Below are 18,424 nucleotides of genomic sequence, written 5' to 3'. Positions count from 1 at the left end.
AGCTAAATCATCATTAACCAGGGTGTCCCCCGAGGCCAGAGATCAAGGATCAACTCGGGAGATCCCCCAGTTCAGATACATTTTAGAAAGAGGAGCCTCCTTTAACTCTTTGCTTCCTCTGCCCATTTTTTACCCTCCTGTAGACTACTGCTGAATTCTCCCAATTGTTTTTTAAGTTAGAGAATGTCAAATAGGTTTGCTTTGAATTAATAATTGGTCCCGATCACAGGTACTTTGGCTTTACTGCAGCAGTGGTATTTGTGGGGAGTCATGCTTCATTTGGAATTTTGGGCCTATGTTTGAATCTCTTTAACATATATCCAATATTTAAGCATTACACTTAAAGCAGCTTTTTTCCCCCTCCCTTTGATATGTGCATCAATACAATCCACACAATGAGAAGTAATTTGCTAAATTGCCGATCGATCCGTTCTTCTGTTATCGGTTGGCGAAGATTTGGCTCGGGGTTCACAAAATGTCTGTCAGTGCAGCAGAAGAGGACCAAAGATGCAACGTTCTGTGGGGAAGATCATGTGACCAGGCAGTCACTAACTACAATTGGTGCACTGCTAGAGAGAGGACAGGGCTCAAAAAGTGGTGTGCCAGAGCCTGTTTCGAAAGAGGAAGGAGATGTGACTTTATAAATTGTGGTTATAGAAACAAGAAATGCTGGTTACATTATAATGTATTAAAAATGTAATTCAGAGTTGAGAAAATACTTGTAGCATTTTTTTAAATTTAGTACAGAACTGATTTTTTATTTATTTTTAAAACACGTAGGATATTGCTTGGACTGAAGCTTTAATAAGACTATAGAGGATAACGAAAAACATACATAAACCTCAATTGTGTAATTACTGGACCCACAAAGGTCCCTGAAGCTTATTTCAGACATCGTGTAGCTTTTCCAATGCACATAGTGAAATGATGGGCGTGATCAATTAAGGGCACAGCGCAGGTAGGGTGGCTGTTGTGTAAGGGATATAATATTACACCCACCGCGCCCACTCCCACAATGCGCACTTCTGCAGAAAGCACAGTGGTAAGTTTAATAAGCGGCTGTAAAAAATGCAAGAGATTTGTTGAAACTGCAATATACCATACTAAGAGCTGAACAACCCTGTTAGCCCGGCCCTTTTGCCTAAAAAGGGGTTATGGAGCCCTCCAGATTTCTTATTTCAGAACGAGGCTTTATTTCTGTGCCGTTCTGCTAACCTCCTGGTTGATCTGCCTGGCTCATCAAGCTAAACATGTCCTTACGAGATGACATCATAATAGACTTTTGGTTGGTTGGTATGGGCCCGGAACTCTTCCACCTTCATCCCCACCCGGAAGAGAACGTCTTCATCCCACCACTTAGCCATAACCTGCAAGAAAAGGGTGTGCCAGGCAGTGATTACAGTACCTGCTCCTTATACAAACTATGGACTCACTGCAGTTTTATTTGCTCTGTTAAGGCCTTGCCCCCGCTGCCTACTACAGCGTCCGCTGTGGCGGACGCTGCGCGCACGAGAGCCCTCCCCGCAATGGCGCCGGGCCCGCTGCGAGGGGGGGCCGCAGCGCTCGCGCGAGAGCTACTCCTGCTCTCAATAGAATTGAGAGCAGAACTCGCGTCGAGCGATTAGGCACGCCCCCCGGCAGTTCAGCCAATGAGGGCGAACCTGCCGGGTGACGTCATGGCCACGCCCCCGTCACTCCTCCGCCACGCCCCCCCGGTCTCTGCTCCTGCAGTTAGCTGCAGACCGGGGAATCGGCTGAACGCGCCGCCAAAAGCGCGGGTGCGCGTTACAGCGTCGTGACCGGGGCCTTAGATGTGGGCTATACTTTTGAGCTACTGACAAAGACAGTGGCCCATATTTGCTAAGCAGTCTTCTGCCGTGAGGCACCTTATAGCCAATTAACTTGAATGTGCTGTAAGGTGTCTTCCAGCAGAAGACTGTTCCCAATGCAGTGGTTCCCAAACCTCTCCCTAGGGGGAGGGGGGATCACTAGCCACACACAAGTTTTAGGAAATACCAATGCATTGACACGGGTATGTATAACCCAATAACCTCCGTATGGTTCTCCCATGATCCTGCTTCCACCAAAGTTCCCACCACTCTTCAATGGGTCAGCGTTTGAAGGCTGCTGGTCGTAGTTTCCACTAGTCCACCTCCATTATTCTCTCCTCCATAACTGCCATATCCTCCCCCACATATGTTACCCCCAATGTGGTGTATACTCCTTTGCTGACTGCAACATGCAGAGTCCATTTAAACATATTTCTGCTTTTGAGGACATAAAAATGTAATAATACAGCGAATAAAAGGGAATCTCTTAGATCCCTCTAAAATAAATACAATAACTATTTACCTGGAGACTGATTGGAAGTCCTGAAGCATTATACCCAGCAGGCACCACAAGAGCAGGAATACCTGCAAAATTTGCCAGGTGGGCGAATCTTTAAAGAGAAGACGCACAAAGTTATTTGCCAATACGACCAGAAAATATTACGCATTTACAAACCCCTTCGATGACAGAAGAAGCAAAAAGGTTTCATGTGATCAGGACTTCCTTATCAGAATGAAGGTGTCCTAAACACTGAAAGTGTACTAGAACAGTGTAGGGCAGTGGTTCCCAATACTGTTAACCTGTGCTCCCCAAAGTGCAATCGTTTTGTTATTAGGACCCCCAATCTGCTTCCGGCACACCAAGCAAAATGACTATGGTTCGGTGGTTGACCCCACGAAAATTAGGGGCCAAGATTAAGTGTTCCCCATAGAATATTCTAATTGTGTAACTGATGCAAGAAAATGTTCTTTTAGCAAATTAACACACACTTTCTCTGTCACTTTGTCTGGTCTCCTCGTGTCTCTTTGTCACTTTCTGCCCTCCTTTTTCTATTCTCCAGCTCCAATGTGTTGAGCTCTTCTGTCACTCTGAGCCCCTCTCCCGAGTTTGCTGGATCCCCCAAGTTGGGGAACACTGGCTTAGGGTCTAGGGCAATGCTTCTAATTAAGGGTGCCACATACTAACACGTTCTACCGGCATGTTTCCACAGCAGGGAAATGCTAGTTGTCCTCACAACTGAGGAGCACATTGATGGATTCTTTACCTTGCACAGTTTGCTTCCACCTGAGGATCAATGACACCATCCTGAAGGTCCAGGTCCTGGATTTGTGGTGCTGTAGAGGCACATCCTGTCCAGAACACAGCAAATTCACAGGGTGAATCACAGCAGAAGACAGAGAGAGGTCTGTCCACTTGTGGGAGGGCGTGTCAAACGTGTCAAAGGACTATCAGAGTGTAGAATATCTATCGGAATCTGCCATACATGGCAAGGCTGACCACACAATTGCCTTTTCTATGCAGGCAAGAAGCATGAAATACAGGGGTTAAACCTTCGAATTTTCCCAATTGGATTAGGAGCTTAGTGAACAGAACTGTGTAATGAGCAAGACATGTGAGCGGCCAGTGTCGTGCACCCGGTATTCACCACGGTTAACTCCAACTTGGTTAGAGTAGTTAAGTAGAATGGACCAGGGCCAGCACAATTCTAAGAGAAGGCATAAAGAAGCCCTTTACGGGCAGCAGTCTGCCCCTCGTCCTGTAATCACTTCATTGGTTTATACTTTCCCGTCCTTTTTTACACGGTTGGGTGAGTCTCCCAGTTTTTGTCACGTGCTGATACGTCCGTCAGTAACAGAGCAGTAGGTATGAGGTCCTCCATGGAGTCCGTACCCGGAGTGAGGATGCAGTTCACTTTACAGAAGATCTTTTTCAGACACTTCATAGTCCGGCTCCTCTGACGGTTCATCTGCCAAGAAAGAGCTAATTAATTCCTTTGCTGCTCAGATTTCAAGGCATTGTAATATTGCCTCCTGGCTCTATCCTAGTATAAGGTGATCCACCACCTTAAACTTAATATATGTCTAAAACTGAGCTATTATTTCCCCCTAAATCTAGCCTAATACCTCTTTTCGTCACAATAGACGGTTCTAGCATATTGCCTAGGAGTGACATTTGACTCTAACCTTTCCTTCTCCATTAATATTCATGCCTTGGCCAACAATTGTCGCGTCTTCCTCCATAATATTGCCAATATCAGCCCTTTCCTCTGTCAATCTACTGGTAAATCTCTAATGCATGCCCTAACCCTCTCCCGTCTGGATTATTGTAACATGCTGCTAACAGGCCTCCCAGCCTCACAACTTTCGCCTTTGCAATCGATCCAAAATTCTGCTGCTAGAATAAATTTCACTTTCACCCGAATTTCTCTGCTCGCCTCCTCAAAGGAGCAATTAAAGCTGGTGATTTAAAAAATAACAAAATTAAAATTAAAACATATAATTGAAGCAAGGGGTCTTTGAAGCTGAACCCCATTCATTTCAGCTCCAGGGATCACCTACTTCTGGAGATACTTACCTCTGAAGTTGGTGCCGGTAGCTACTCTGGTTCAGTAAACAGGGCTGTCAAGTTTGAAGCTCCTGTGTCCTATTGAACAGCAGAACCTGAGATCTCGGAACAACAGCCATATTGTGAACCCTGCTAGCAGAGGAGAGCTGCTACCGGCACCTAATTCGCAGATAAGTATCTCCGGGAAGCAGGGGGTGCCTGGAGCTGAAATTAACGGGATTCAGCTCCGCAGACTCCCAGGATCATATATATATATATACACACGATACATTATATAAGTTATGGTGGGTGAAAAAGGCGACAAAAAACCTCCACCGTTAGCATATAGCCAATAAAGAATATCACGTGTGAGCACATTCACATGTCTTAGGCAGGCCGACCTGTATTTCACCATTATCACCTAGGGGGGGGGGGGGGATGGGGGATGGGGTGTGTGTGTGTGTGTGTGTGTGTGTGTGTGTGTGTGTGTGTGTGTGTGTGTGTGTGTGTGTGTGTGTGTGTGTGTGTGTGTGTGTGTGTGTGTGTTTTTCAAATTTTGGATCACCTACGGCGGTCTCTTTGTTACCTTCAAGGCTTTCACTCATCTGCTCCTCTCTGCATATCCACTTTGATCTCTCGCTATTCCCCTGCTCCTCATCTACCCATAACCGTCTCCTTTCCACCCCTATCAATTCTACTTTTTTGTCTTGCCTTACACCTTTTCCCCTCACTGCTCCTTACAGTACCTGTGGAACTCCCTCACTCAGTATACGCCAAGCACCTTCTCTCCCACCTTTAAGTCAAACGGTAAAACTCACCTCCTAAATGAAGCCTTTCAATAGCCTGGACCAGGAGTGGCCAACTCCAGTTCTCAAGGGCCACCAACAGGTCAGGTTTTCAGGATATCCCTGGTTCAGCACAGGTGGGTCAATCAGTGGCTTAGTTGTTTAATGAGTCACCTGCGCTAAAGCAGGGATATCCTTTAAACCTGACCTGTTGGTGGCCATTGAGGACTTGAGTTGGCCACTCCTGGCCTACACTCATGGCTACTATCCCACATCTGCAGTCGTTCCTACCAACCATTGTGGCCAAGCACTGCCATCAACCGCACTTATTCCCTCACCTGCTGTCTCTGTAAATTTCCAATCATACCACTTAGATTGTAAGCTCTCCAGGGCAGAGGCATACATACATACAATCCATGATGTTGAAGATGAAGAGATTGCCCTAATTTTACCTCCTCAAATTGTATTGGCTAGTGTGGAGTTGTTCTCTGTAGCACTCACCCGAATGAAATCCACTGAGTGAACCTGGGAACTAAGCGCCAGCAAGTACTGCGAGTCCAGATTCTGAAAGGTAAATATCCATATCATCTTCTGTCACTGCTTCATTGACCTATTGTATACACAGTCTGGTAAGCCCCGTATACTTCTGCCCTGTGTTACTGCTTTGCTGCCGCTGGAGTCTGCAACACATTGACTCCCAGCAGTGTGATGAGTATCTTTACCATGCATCAAAATGACACTTCTCTCACTCATTGGCTCGGGGAAACTTCCCGATCCTTTACTGCAGGGGTGGGGAACCTTTTTTCTGCCAAGGGCCATTTTGATATTTATAAAATCATTCGAGGGCCATCCATGATTATCAACTTAAAAATTAGCCTGCTGTATTTGGTGAAACATTTAATGAACTCACCACTAATGTGATGGCTGGAACTGCTTCTCTTTGGGTGACTGACTGACTCTTGGGTGGTGGGTGACTATGACTGACTGTGGGTTGGTGTCTGTGCACACGCAAATGCACACACACACACACACACACACAGAAATCGGGCAGGGGGTAGGGAAATCAGACTCTCAGACCCACTCTCTCTCTCAGACCCTCAGACCCACTCTCTCTCTCAGACCCACTCTATCTCTCAGACCCTCAGACCCACTCTCTCTCTCAGACCCTCAGACCCACTCTCTCTCTCAGACCCTCAGACCCACTCTCTCTCTCAGACCCACTCTCTCTCTCAGACCCTCAGACCCACTCTCTCTCTCAGACCCTCAGACCCACTCTCTCTCTCAGACCCACTCTCTCTCTCAGACCCTCAGACCCACTCTCTCTCTCAGACCCTCAGACCCACTCTCTCTCTCTCAGACCCTCAGACCCACTCTCTCTCTCAGACCCTCAGACCCACTCTCTCTCTCAGACCCAATCTCTCTCTCAGACCCTCAGACCCACTCTCTCAGACCCTCAGACCCACTCTCCCTCAGACCCACTCTCTCTCTCTCTCAGAAACTCTCTTTCTCAGACACACACTCTCCCCCTCTCCTTCTCAGACACACACTCTCCCCCTCTCCTTCTCAGACACACACTCTCCCCCTCTCCTTCTCAGACACACTCTCCCCCTCAGACACACACTCTCCCCCTCTCCCACACACTCTCCCCCTCTCCCCCTCACACACACTCTCCCCCTCTCCCCCTCAGACACACACTCTCCCCCTCTCCCCCTCAGACACACACTCTCCCCCTCTCCCCCTCAGACACACACTCTCCCCCTCTCCCCCTCAGACACACACTCTCCCCCTCTCCCCCTCAGACACACACTCTCCCCTCTCACACACACTCTCCCCCTCAGACACACACTCTCCCCCTCTCCCCCTCAGACACACTCTCCCCCTCTCCCCCTCAGACACACTCTCCCCCTCTCCTCCTCAGACACACACTCTCCCACTCTCCCCCTCAGACACACACTCTCCCACTCTCCCCTCAGACACACACTCTCCCACTCTCCCCCTCAGACACACACTCTCCCACTCTCCCCCTCAGACACACACTCTCCCACTCTCCCCCTCAGACACACACTCTCCCACTCTCCCCCTCAGACACACACTCTCCCACTCTCCCCCTCAGACACACACTCTCCCAATCTCCCCCTCAGACACACACTCTCCCACTCTCCCCCTCAGACACACACTCTCCCACTCTCCCCCTCAGACACACACTCTCCCACTCTCCCCCTCAGACACACACTCTCCCACTCTCCCCCTCAGACACACACTCTCCCCCTCAGACACACACTCTCACACTCTCCCCCTCAGACACACACTCTCCCCCTCAGACACACACTCTCCCCCTCAGACACACACTCTCCCCCTCAGACACACACTCTCCCCCTCAGACACACACTCTCCCCCTCAGACACACTCTCCCCCTCAGACACACACTCTCCCCCTCAGACACACACTCTCCCCCTCAGACACACACTCTCCTCCTCAGACACACACTCTCCCTCAGACACACACTCTCCCTCAGATACACACTCTCCCTCAGACACACCCTCTCCCTCAGACACACACTCTCCCTCAGACACACACACTCCCTCAGACACACACACTCCCTCAGACACACACACTCCCTCTCTCTCTCAGACACACACTCGCTCAGGCACACACACACACTCGCTCAGGCACACACACACACTCGCTCAGACACACACACACACTCGCTCAGACACACACTCGCTCAGACGTACACACACACTCTCTCTGACACACACAAGGGGGAGGGAAATCTGATTGGGGGGGGGATCGGAGTAGGTGCCCTCCGCAACTGCTGCTCGGTGTGGGGAGGAGGACCGCGTAAGTGCGCAAGGGGGGGGGGGGGGGAGTCTGAGCAGGGGGGATCGGAGCAGGTGCCCTCCTCCGCAACTGCTACCCGGTGTGGGGAGGAGGGGGCGGAGCAGGTACCCTCCGCAACTGCTACCCGGTGTGGGGAGGGGGGCCGTGTAAGTGCACGGGGGGGGGGGAAGGGGCGGAGCAGGGCGGGATTGGAGCAGGTACCCTCCACAACTGCTGCCCGGTGTGGGGAGGAGGAGGAGAGGCGGTAGTGAGGTGTCTCTCCCACCGCAGACTCGTTCTTCTATCCCCCAAGCCTCTTATACCCCCTTCCCCCCCCATCCCCCACTCCTCTTATACCCCTTCCCCCCCCATCCCCTACTCCTCTTATACCCTCTCCCCCCGGAGCACTGTTTACCCGAGCCGCCCTGGTGATACTCAGGTCCTTCATCACCTCAGGTGGCTGCTGCCACACACAGACAGTGACACACAAACACAGTGACCGTGACACAGACAGTGACACAAACACACACACACACACAGTGACAGTGAGACAGTGACACACACAGAGACAGTGACACACACACACACACAGTGAGAGTGACACACACACAGTGAGAGTGACACACACACAGTGAGAGTGACACACACACACACACAGTGACAGTGACACACACACACACAGTGAGGGTGACACACACACACACACACAGTGAGAGTGACACACACACACACACACACACACACACACACACACACACACACACACAGTGAGAGTGACACACACACACACACACACACAGTGAGAGTGACACACACACACACAGTGAGAGTGACACACACACACAGTGAGAGTGACACACACACACACACACAGTGAGAGTGACACACACACACACACAGTGAGAGTGACACACACACACACACACACAGTGAGAGTGACACACACACACACAGTGAGAGTGACACACACACACACAGTGACAGTGACACACACACACACAGTGAGAGTGACACACACACACACACACAGTGAGAGTGACACACACACACACACACAGTGAGAGTGACACACACACACACAGTGAGAGTGACACACACACACACAGTGAGAGTGACACACACAGTGAGAGTGACACACACACACACACACACACACACTGAGAGTGACACACACACACACACACACACACACAGTGAGAGTGACACACACACACAGACAGTGAGTGACACACACATACACACACACAGTGAGAGTGACACACACACACACAGTGAGAGTGACACACACACACACACACACACAGTGAGAGTGACACACACACACACACACACACACACAGTGAGAGTGACACACACACACAGTGAGAGTGACACACACACACACACACACACACACACACACAGTGAGAGTGACACACACACACAAACACAGTGAGAGTAACACACACACACACACACACACAGTGAGAGTGACACACACACAGTGAGAGTGACACACACACACACACACACAGTGAGAGTGACACACACACAGTGAGAGTGACACACACACACAGTGAGAGTGACACACACACACAGTGAGAGTGACACACACAGTGAGAGTGACACACACACACAGTGAGAGTGACACACACACACAGTGAGAGTGACACACACACACAGTGAGAGTGACACACACACACACAGTGAGAGTGACACACACACACACACAGTGAGAGTGACACACACACACACAGTGAGAGTGACACACACACACACAGTGAGAGTGACACACACACACACACACAGTGAGAGTAACACACACACACAGTGAGAGTGACACACACACACACACACACACACACACACACACACAGTGACATTGACACACACACACACACAGAGACATTGACACACACACACACACAGAGACATTGACACACACACACACACACACACACACACACACACACACACACACACACACACACAGTGACATTGACACACACACAGTGACATTGACACACACACAGTGACATTGACACTGACACACACACAGTGACATTGACACTGACACACACACACACAGTGACATTGACACACACACACAGTGACAGATACACACACACACACACACACACACACACACACACACACAATAAGCCCACCTCTGTAAACACACACGCACACACACACACACACGCACACACACACACACACGCACACACACAGTGAGAGTGACACACACACAGTGAGAGTGACACACACACACACACACACAGTGACTGACACACACACACACACACAGTGACATTGACACACACACACAGAGACATTGACACACACACACACACACAGAGACATTGACACACACACACACACACACACACACACACACACACACACACACACACACACACACACACACACACACACACACAGTGACATTGACACTGACACACACACACACACACACACACACACACACACACACACACAGTGACATTGACACACACACACAGTGACAGATACACACACACACACACACACACAATAAGCCCACCTCTGTAAACACACACACACACACGCACACACGCACACACGCACACACGCACACACGCACACACGCACACACGCACACACGCACACACGCACACACACACAGTGACATTGACACACACACACACACACACACACAGTGACATTGACACACACACACAGTGACAGATACACACACACACACACACACACACACACACACACACACACACAATAAGCCCACCTCTGCAAACAGACACAATATTAAGGCCTCTCCCCCTTGGGGTGGGTAAGGTGCCTGGGAGGGGGTATGTGGGTTACCTGGGGCCGGTGGATGGGCTGCTGGAGCAGCATGGCCAGTGCAGCCGAGAGTGACAGGCCCGCGGAGCCTAAGGCTAAGGCCCCGCTCCCAGAGTCAGCGCAACCGCACTGCTGACAGGCGGTGCGCTGAGATACACAGACCGCGATATGCGGTCTGTAGGGAGCGGGAGCCGGAGCGGGAGGTGGGCGGGAGGTGGGCGGTTTGACAGGGAGGGGGGGCGTGGCTTGAGCGGAGGGACCCGCTACTCTCCCCCCCCTCCCTCCACGGACTCGGGCTGGAGCTGGAAAGTAAGTTTAAACACACACACGCAGGCACTCATTCATACACACACACACACACACACACGCGCGCACACACACACGCGCGCACACACACACACAGGCAGGCACTCACGCACTCATACACACACACGCGCGCACACACAGGCAGGCACTCACACACACACACACACACACACACACACACACACACACACACACACACACACACACACACACACACAGACAGAGGCAGGCACTCACGCACTCACGCACTCGGGCACACACATACACACACAGACAGGCACGCACACACACAGACAGGCACTCACCTGCTTTCACTCCACACTCCTCCCCGCTCCCCGAAGCCTCTCCTCCTCCCGAAGCCTCCCCTCCCCATTGGCTCACAGCCACACACGTCACGCGTCAACGCTAGGAAACACCATTCTCTTGTGTCTCCTAGCGGCTGACGCGCGACAGCGTGTAGTCAGCTGTGCCGCCAGCGGGGACCGGGACCGGCTCGCGAGGATTCCCCTGCTGGTGGGGAACTCGCTACATTGCCGCCCGCGCCAACGAGCGCAGCGGGACAGAGGCCTAAAGGGAGGGACAGGGGGGCGGAGCCTAAGGAGCCCGGCATTACTGGAGGAGAGAAGGGAGGGGGGCGGTGCTGTAGGAAGAGGCGGGCCAAAAAAAAATCTTGGCAGAGTGACAGCACGGGCAGCCAATCAGGAGAGGGGGAGTTTAAAAAAAAATATATATTTTTTTTTTTTTTTTTTTAAACCATTCTTGCAGGCTTCCCGGGGGCCGGACCAAATGACTTCGGGGGCCTTATACGGCCCGCGGGCCGGAGGTTCCCCACCCCTGCTTTACTGGCTCACCTTAAATATTTAACTTTAAAACAATGAACATCATCATCAAATCAATTCCAGTTCTGGCTAAACTGGGACGCAAAAAAGGCTAAGAAGGAAAAGGGAATACATTTCAAAGTGCCTTCCGGGAAGTTACCAGCCGCCATATTGTTTATAGCCAAGATCAAAAGGGAGATGTAAATGGAAAGATCCACCCTCTGCCTGTACACCTTTGTAACCCTGTAGAGTTTAAGAGCTTTATTTAGTAATCGGAACAATACATCTATTGTCCTCAATTAAAGAGTCATCCGGTCTACCAAGGGCTGTTCTATAGTGCGTGCGCTTGCTATGCCGTGCGTGCGTGCGCGCGGAAGTTATAGTTGGCTGAGGTTAGTCAGCCTTTCTATAATGGTGCCGCACACGCGCACAGCGGTGTGCGTGGAACCGGCCGACAGGGGGGAAGATGAAGAAAATAAAGACCGCCGCTGAAATGTATGTATATATGTGTGTGTATGTGTGTGTATGTGTGTGTGTGTATGTGTGTGTGTATGTGTGTGTGTGTGTGTGTGTGTGTGTATACACACAAAAAGCATGCGGCACGTGCACGCGCGTTAGCACAGGCACGCGTGCGTGCGTGCACAGCCGCACACACTATAGAACGGCCCTAAAGTGGAATGGCTACATTACAATCAGTTGGGTGACTAATGATATTTTATTCAGGATGCTCACAGAGAATAACACCCCCCTGACACTTTGATGTTCAATACGAGATCCTCTTCTTCTTTCTTGCATGTCAGTCTAAGGGCCTGATTCTACATTCGCCGAAGCGGCCAATCAGTGGATGTAGAATAAGCGCCTAAGAGGGTTTGCTTTCTAAATAGTTTTGCCAGATTTATCAAAAGAGAACATTATTTTAATGGAATTCCTTTGCCAGATAAGGTGCAGATATTCTTGCACTAGTTTTGCCCCATTAGTTCAGCCAGAGCACTTCTTGAGAGAGAGAATTTTGAGGATCAGCTAGACGAGGAAGACTGGGAGGCCATACATCTTGGGCTACGGCCCCAGTATTTAATGCTGCACCCGCGCCTGGCGAACTGGCAGCGTGTGCAGATAAAAGCCACGATGGGCGGTCTGTAGGGGAGCGATGGAATATGCAGGGGGCGGGTCCATGACTGGGTGTACGGCCATGATGGGGCCTATCTACCCTTCCATTGGCTGCCCGCTGACCACGTGATCGCATCGCGGCACGGGAAGACAAAATGATAGTCTTCCCTGCCAGCGTACGCGTCATCGCGCGCCCACACACACACGGCCACTGCAGCCTGCCCAATAGAGGAAGGGGTGTATGGCGCGTACACCGTAGCGCGCACTGGTTACTGGGGACCTTGCCTTAGTGGCGACATGTTCACATTATCTGTTACAATTCTAGACAATAATGATACAGTTCTGCCTGGATGGAATCTCAGCCCTGCTCACCGTCACGTCATTTTCCTAACCCAGCTCAGCTTTGCTGGTATAAGTGTGGGCATGTTGGCAAATATCGTGGCAATGTCCACACGCTATAAAAAAATATAATATAATCACTTTGATGTCCCCAGTGTCGATCTCTTCCCATTGTCTCCCTGTCGCAGGCCTATATTCCACAAAGTGCAAACTGCAGGCTCATGTTGAATGCAACTTGTTGCTATAGAAGAATTCTCACCCTCCCTCACTGAGACAGTGAAGAGAGAGAGGGATGTGGAGTGTTATAGAAAAGGATAATTTAAGCTTCCAATATGAAACGCCATGGCGTGCCTAAGTCATGGTCTACTTCAGTGTTTTTCAACCAGTGTTTCTAGGAACCCTTGGGTTCCCCGGGCATCCCTAAAGGGTTCCTTGTAATTTTCAGGTCATTTAAAATTTGTACCAAATAAAGCAAAATTTACAATGCATCTGATCTCAGACGCGCTATTAGAGAGGGTTGGGGTTCCTTACAATGCATCTGATCTCAGATGCGCTATTAGAGAGGGTTGGGGTTCCTTACAATGCATCTGATCTCAGACGCGCTATTAGAGAGGGTTGGGGTTCCTTACAATGCATCTGATCTCAGACGCGCTATTAGAGAGGGTTGGGGTTCCTTACAATGCATCTGATCTCAGACGCGCTATTAGAGAGGGTTGGGGTTCCTTACAATGCATCTGATCTCAGACGCGCTATTAGAGAGGGTTGGGGTTCCTTACAATGCATCTGATCTCAGACGCGCTATTAGAGAGGGTTGGGGTTCCTTACAATGCATCTGATCTCAGACGCGCTATAAAAAAGGGTTGGGGTTCCTTACAATGCATCTGATCTCAGACGCGCTATTAGAGAGGGTTGGGGTTCCTTACAATGCATCTGATCTCAGACGCGCTATTAGAGAGGGTTGGGGTTCCTTACAATGCATCTGATCTCAGACGCGCTATTAGAGAGGGTTGGGGTTCCTTACAATGCATCTGATCTCAGACGCGCTATTAGAGAGGGTTGGGGTTCCTTACAATGCATCTGATCTCAGACGCGCTATTAGAGAGGGTTGGGGTTCCTTACAATGCATCTGATCTCAGACGCGCTATTAGAGAGAGTTGCGGGTACCTCAGAATTTCACATAGGGTTCCACAACCAAAACAATTTGGAAACCACTGGTCTACATCCTTACCAATTGTTTCCCTCTACCTGTAAATGTATCACCGGTATAGTACATCAGAGCTGGAGATTGTTCCTAGTGTTCCGCATTTCGATATAGAATGAATCACCGTCATGCTGTCTACTTTCTCAGGCATTTAGGATCCAGGGTGGGAAGGGAGCGATGGCATCAGGAACACCCAAAACAAGAAAATAAATAATAATAGTGCAGCAAGTTAACTTGCTGCACTATTATTATTTATTTTCTTGTTTTGGGTGTTCCTGATGCCATCGCTCCCTTCCCACCCTGGATCCTAACTACTTGTAAGGGAATCAGTACATATTCCCTGTGAAGGTTGAGAATATTTTAGTTACACCGTATAATTTTATTATTATTATTTTTCACATTATACTGTTGTTTTAGCGCCTTTCCAAGTCACTGGGTTCTACATTACTTTCTCAGGCATATCATTCCGTGGTTGGTTATATCAACCCCTTTACTGCCAGAGGGGCCTGCAGAGCAACGAGTTTCATGGCGCTTGGACAAACAATGGTCTAATAATAGAACAGATCGGGGATTCTGTGGCTGACCAGTGGGTGGCGCTGCTGCTGTACAGGAATAAGGAAAGGAGCAGAAACTTCTGAAAGCAGCAACAGGGGCTAGCTTTTTAGAAATATAGTGTATGTCTTTATTTATGTAAGGATGTATATATATATATGTGTGTGGGTTCCGCGCTGTTACAAATGCAGGAAGCGCCATACTGTTCTTTTGCCAGTGAGGTCATTGTGTGAATAGTAAGGCTGCGCATGCGCGAGGAAAGCGCGCGAACGGCAACCAATCCGGCGGGACTTTGGGGGTTGAACTGTGAACTGTGGAGGAGTCAGCTGAGGCTGGGGACCAATAGGGTGTGAGACTCTGGATAGAGGAGAGACAGGAAGCGTGTGGGCGGACACACGAGTGAGAGAGGAGAAGGAGAAAGGTGGCGGAACCTCGTGTGGGAGAGCGGAGGGTCAGTGACCCTTCCGCTTAGGACAGAGACATTCCCCCAGCCCCCAGGAGTATAACCCCTGTCACCGTAGGGTGCCGCTTTTGTAGGGACGGCCGTAGCATTTAGGGAAGCATCCCATTAGTGCTGGTTCATTTGCAAGAGTTGCGGACGCCATCTTGGTCTGGAGAACAGACCGCACCGCAGAGCAGAGTATCGGCACAAGGCTGGAGCAACACTACGGACCCTTTGTGAAGTGATGTGGTCACCGCAGTGACCGGGAGGTATTGTTAGTCAACAAGTGCACCTACACCGGTCACCAGGCGCTGATCCCGCCTCCCACTAACTAATTGGGGGCACGAGTGTGCCAGTAATTCATTCCATACAACTACTAGTTGCAGGACATACTCCTTGGGAGAGTGGCAGAGCCACCTGTGTACAGGACATTACCCCTATAAAGGTGTGGCCGAGCCACAGTGTGAAATGCTTGATTATAAAGTATAAGAGTTATATGCATGTTATATGTACGTTACCTTTTCGTATTAGTAGTGTGATAGTAAAAGGTTGCTTGTTGCACAATACAGTTGTATGTTTCTTACTCAGGGTAGATTCTCTACAATGGGGATCCTGGGTAAGTGGAGGCGCTGCACCATGATAATAGAGGGTAAGACCCCAGGCTCCCCAACAGCGGAGGCTTAGAGCTCCTGGAGCCACAGGTAAACCACAGCATCAGTAGTTCCTTTGTGCAGGGGTTCACAAAAAGGGCTACATTTATATAGCGCCATAAATGTACACAGCGCTTCACAGTAGTAATACATATCATATAAATAACAAATAATATAAAGAACAGATCATGGGAATAAGTGCTTCAGACATAAAGTAACATTAAGGAAGAGGAGTCCCTGCCCCGAGGAGCTTACAATCTAATATGTGTAACGGTGTGTAACGGCCCTCAGGATAGTCTATACACCCTCACCCCCCTAAAGGGACAAGGCAGGAACACACCAGCCCCAAGACAATGGCTGGAACAGAACTCAATGGGGAGGAACCCTACCTTTAATATCTGGGGAGGGGTTAATCCCTCTTCCCCAATATCTGTGCAGGCCCAGCTGGCATCGCAGGCCTGGTCAGCCCACCCCCCTTACATGTGACTTCAACTGCACCTGCAGATTGTTACTTAGTGTCTCTCGTAGGAGACAGCTCACAAGCAGGCCATGTATAAGGGGGTTTAACACTAGCACTGCTGGAGGGTACTAAACAGACAGCACCTAGGGCAAAGGGATTTTAGTAGCCAGGGGGCTACATTTACTTCTTTTATTACAGGTGTAGCCAGGTCCCGCCTTCCGTTGCGGACCCCCCCCCCCCACTCGTACTCACTGCGGCCGTTCGCGGGGAGGTGTGGGGGCATGTGCGCGAGCAACGCGCTATCCTCCGACGCGGCCGGTTGCCGGGGATGCGTGCGGGCGGTTGCCAGGGACGCGATCGCGTTGCGAGGCTCCCGGCGGTTCCCGAAGCAGGGCGCCGCCATTGCGCATTACCCCGCGCATGCGCAGTGAGAGCCAAGCGTCGGGAGGCCCACAAACAGCTCGCGCATGCGCAGTGATAAGCGCGCGAACGCTAGCCTACCAGGGAAGGCTCTTGGAAGGGACTACAAGTCCCATGAGCCTCAGCCGCGCCCCACGTGACCCCAGGGAGCCAATAGGGCGACAGCATCTCCCTGCAAGGGAGAATAGATACATTTCGCGGGCTTGGAGCACGCTAGTCAGTCGGCGCCAGGAGTAGCCAGGGGAAGGAGGTAGGGTGCAGGAGTCAGTGACTCCCTGCACTAGGCCAGCAGCCCCCAAGGCCCCAGATAGCCCTGAGACACCCAGTAGAGTGAGTTGTGTCAGGGACAGGCCCCAGGTTAGGGACCCAGGTTACTATCCAGAGCCAGTTAGGGACAACGCTAGCCTACCAGGGAAGGCTCTTGGAAGGGACTACAAGTCCCATGAGCCTCAGCCGCGCCCCACGTGACCCCAGGGAGCCAATAGGGCGACAGCATCTCCCTGCAAGGGAGAATAGATACATTTCGCGGGCTTGGAGCACGCTAGTCAGTCGGCGCCAGGAGAAGGAGGTAGGCCCCAGATAGCCCTGAGCCACCCAGTGGAGTGAGTTGTGTCAGGGACAGGCCCCAGGTTAGGGACCCTGTCACTTACTATCCAGAGCCAGTTAGGGACACAGCGGACGCCGCGCGTCCATCCAGAGGTTTGGGCTCAGACCTTCGCTGTCGCTGCAGCAGCCATCCGGGTGGGATCGCCCCGGACGGTAGTTCCTGCATTCAGCCGACATCAGGACCCTTTGTGAAGTTCCTTGGCAGGCCCGGGCACCGGAGTGCCCGGCAGGTAATCCACAAGTGCACCAACGAGTCATATCATATTCACACGGGACAGAGTGGCTGCGCAGTCACACATACATATCTCACTTGAGGGTAGGGTAATACTGTGTGGGGTTACTGGACACTGGGTGGGATCATCTGGTGGAGGTGCAGGTGGAGGTAGCGTCCTGCGAGACGCATTAGTTAGTATCCCCTCTAGGGAGGGACACCTGTTGAATTGTTGAATTGTGATGCATGAGTACGGTCACACTAGTAAAGGCATTAGTTGTTACCCATACTGTGTGTTGAGTAATATATATTGTCCTGTGAGGACCCACTCCCCCCTCTGGCGGGAGCCATCGCAGGTGGAGGCGCTGCACCGAGTACAGGGTTACTCATATTATACTTGCCCCAGGTTCCCCGTGGCGGAAGCTCAGCCCTCCTGTAAGCCTGACAGGTAATGCACCACACCTGGTAACATTAGGTTCCCCTTACATACGCCATATATGCGATTGGGTGGGGGAA

The 18,424-nt window shown here is 50.8% G+C and overlaps 1 protein-coding gene across 1 annotated transcript in view; it reads right to left on the bottom strand.

The window, feature by feature from the left end:
* Window positions 1-1,035: 1,035 nt before the first annotated feature.
* The window catches only part of LOC142491288 (uncharacterized), a 113,195-nt gene continuing 95,806 nt past the window's right edge, over window positions 1,036-18,424 (bottom strand). Inside the window, exons 14-18 of the mRNA XM_075593625.1 lie at window positions 5,661-5,723; window positions 3,721-3,796; window positions 3,095-3,179; window positions 2,353-2,440; window positions 1,036-1,367 (exon numbers count right to left, since the gene is read on the bottom strand). Of these exons, the coding sequence (XP_075449740.1) occupies window positions 1,257-1,367; window positions 2,353-2,440; window positions 3,095-3,179; window positions 3,721-3,796; window positions 5,661-5,723 (423 nt within the window). The 3' untranslated portion in view covers window positions 1,036-1,256. The remainder of the gene's footprint in view (window positions 1,368-2,352; window positions 2,441-3,094; window positions 3,180-3,720; window positions 3,797-5,660; window positions 5,724-18,424) is intronic.

This window comes from Ascaphus truei, chromosome 3 (genome assembly GCF_040206685.1).
Source record: "Ascaphus truei isolate aAscTru1 chromosome 3, aAscTru1.hap1, whole genome shotgun sequence".
Taxonomy (NCBI): Eukaryota; Metazoa; Chordata; class Amphibia; order Anura; family Ascaphidae; genus Ascaphus; species Ascaphus truei.
This window is presented reverse-complemented; position numbering and strand designations above follow the sequence as displayed.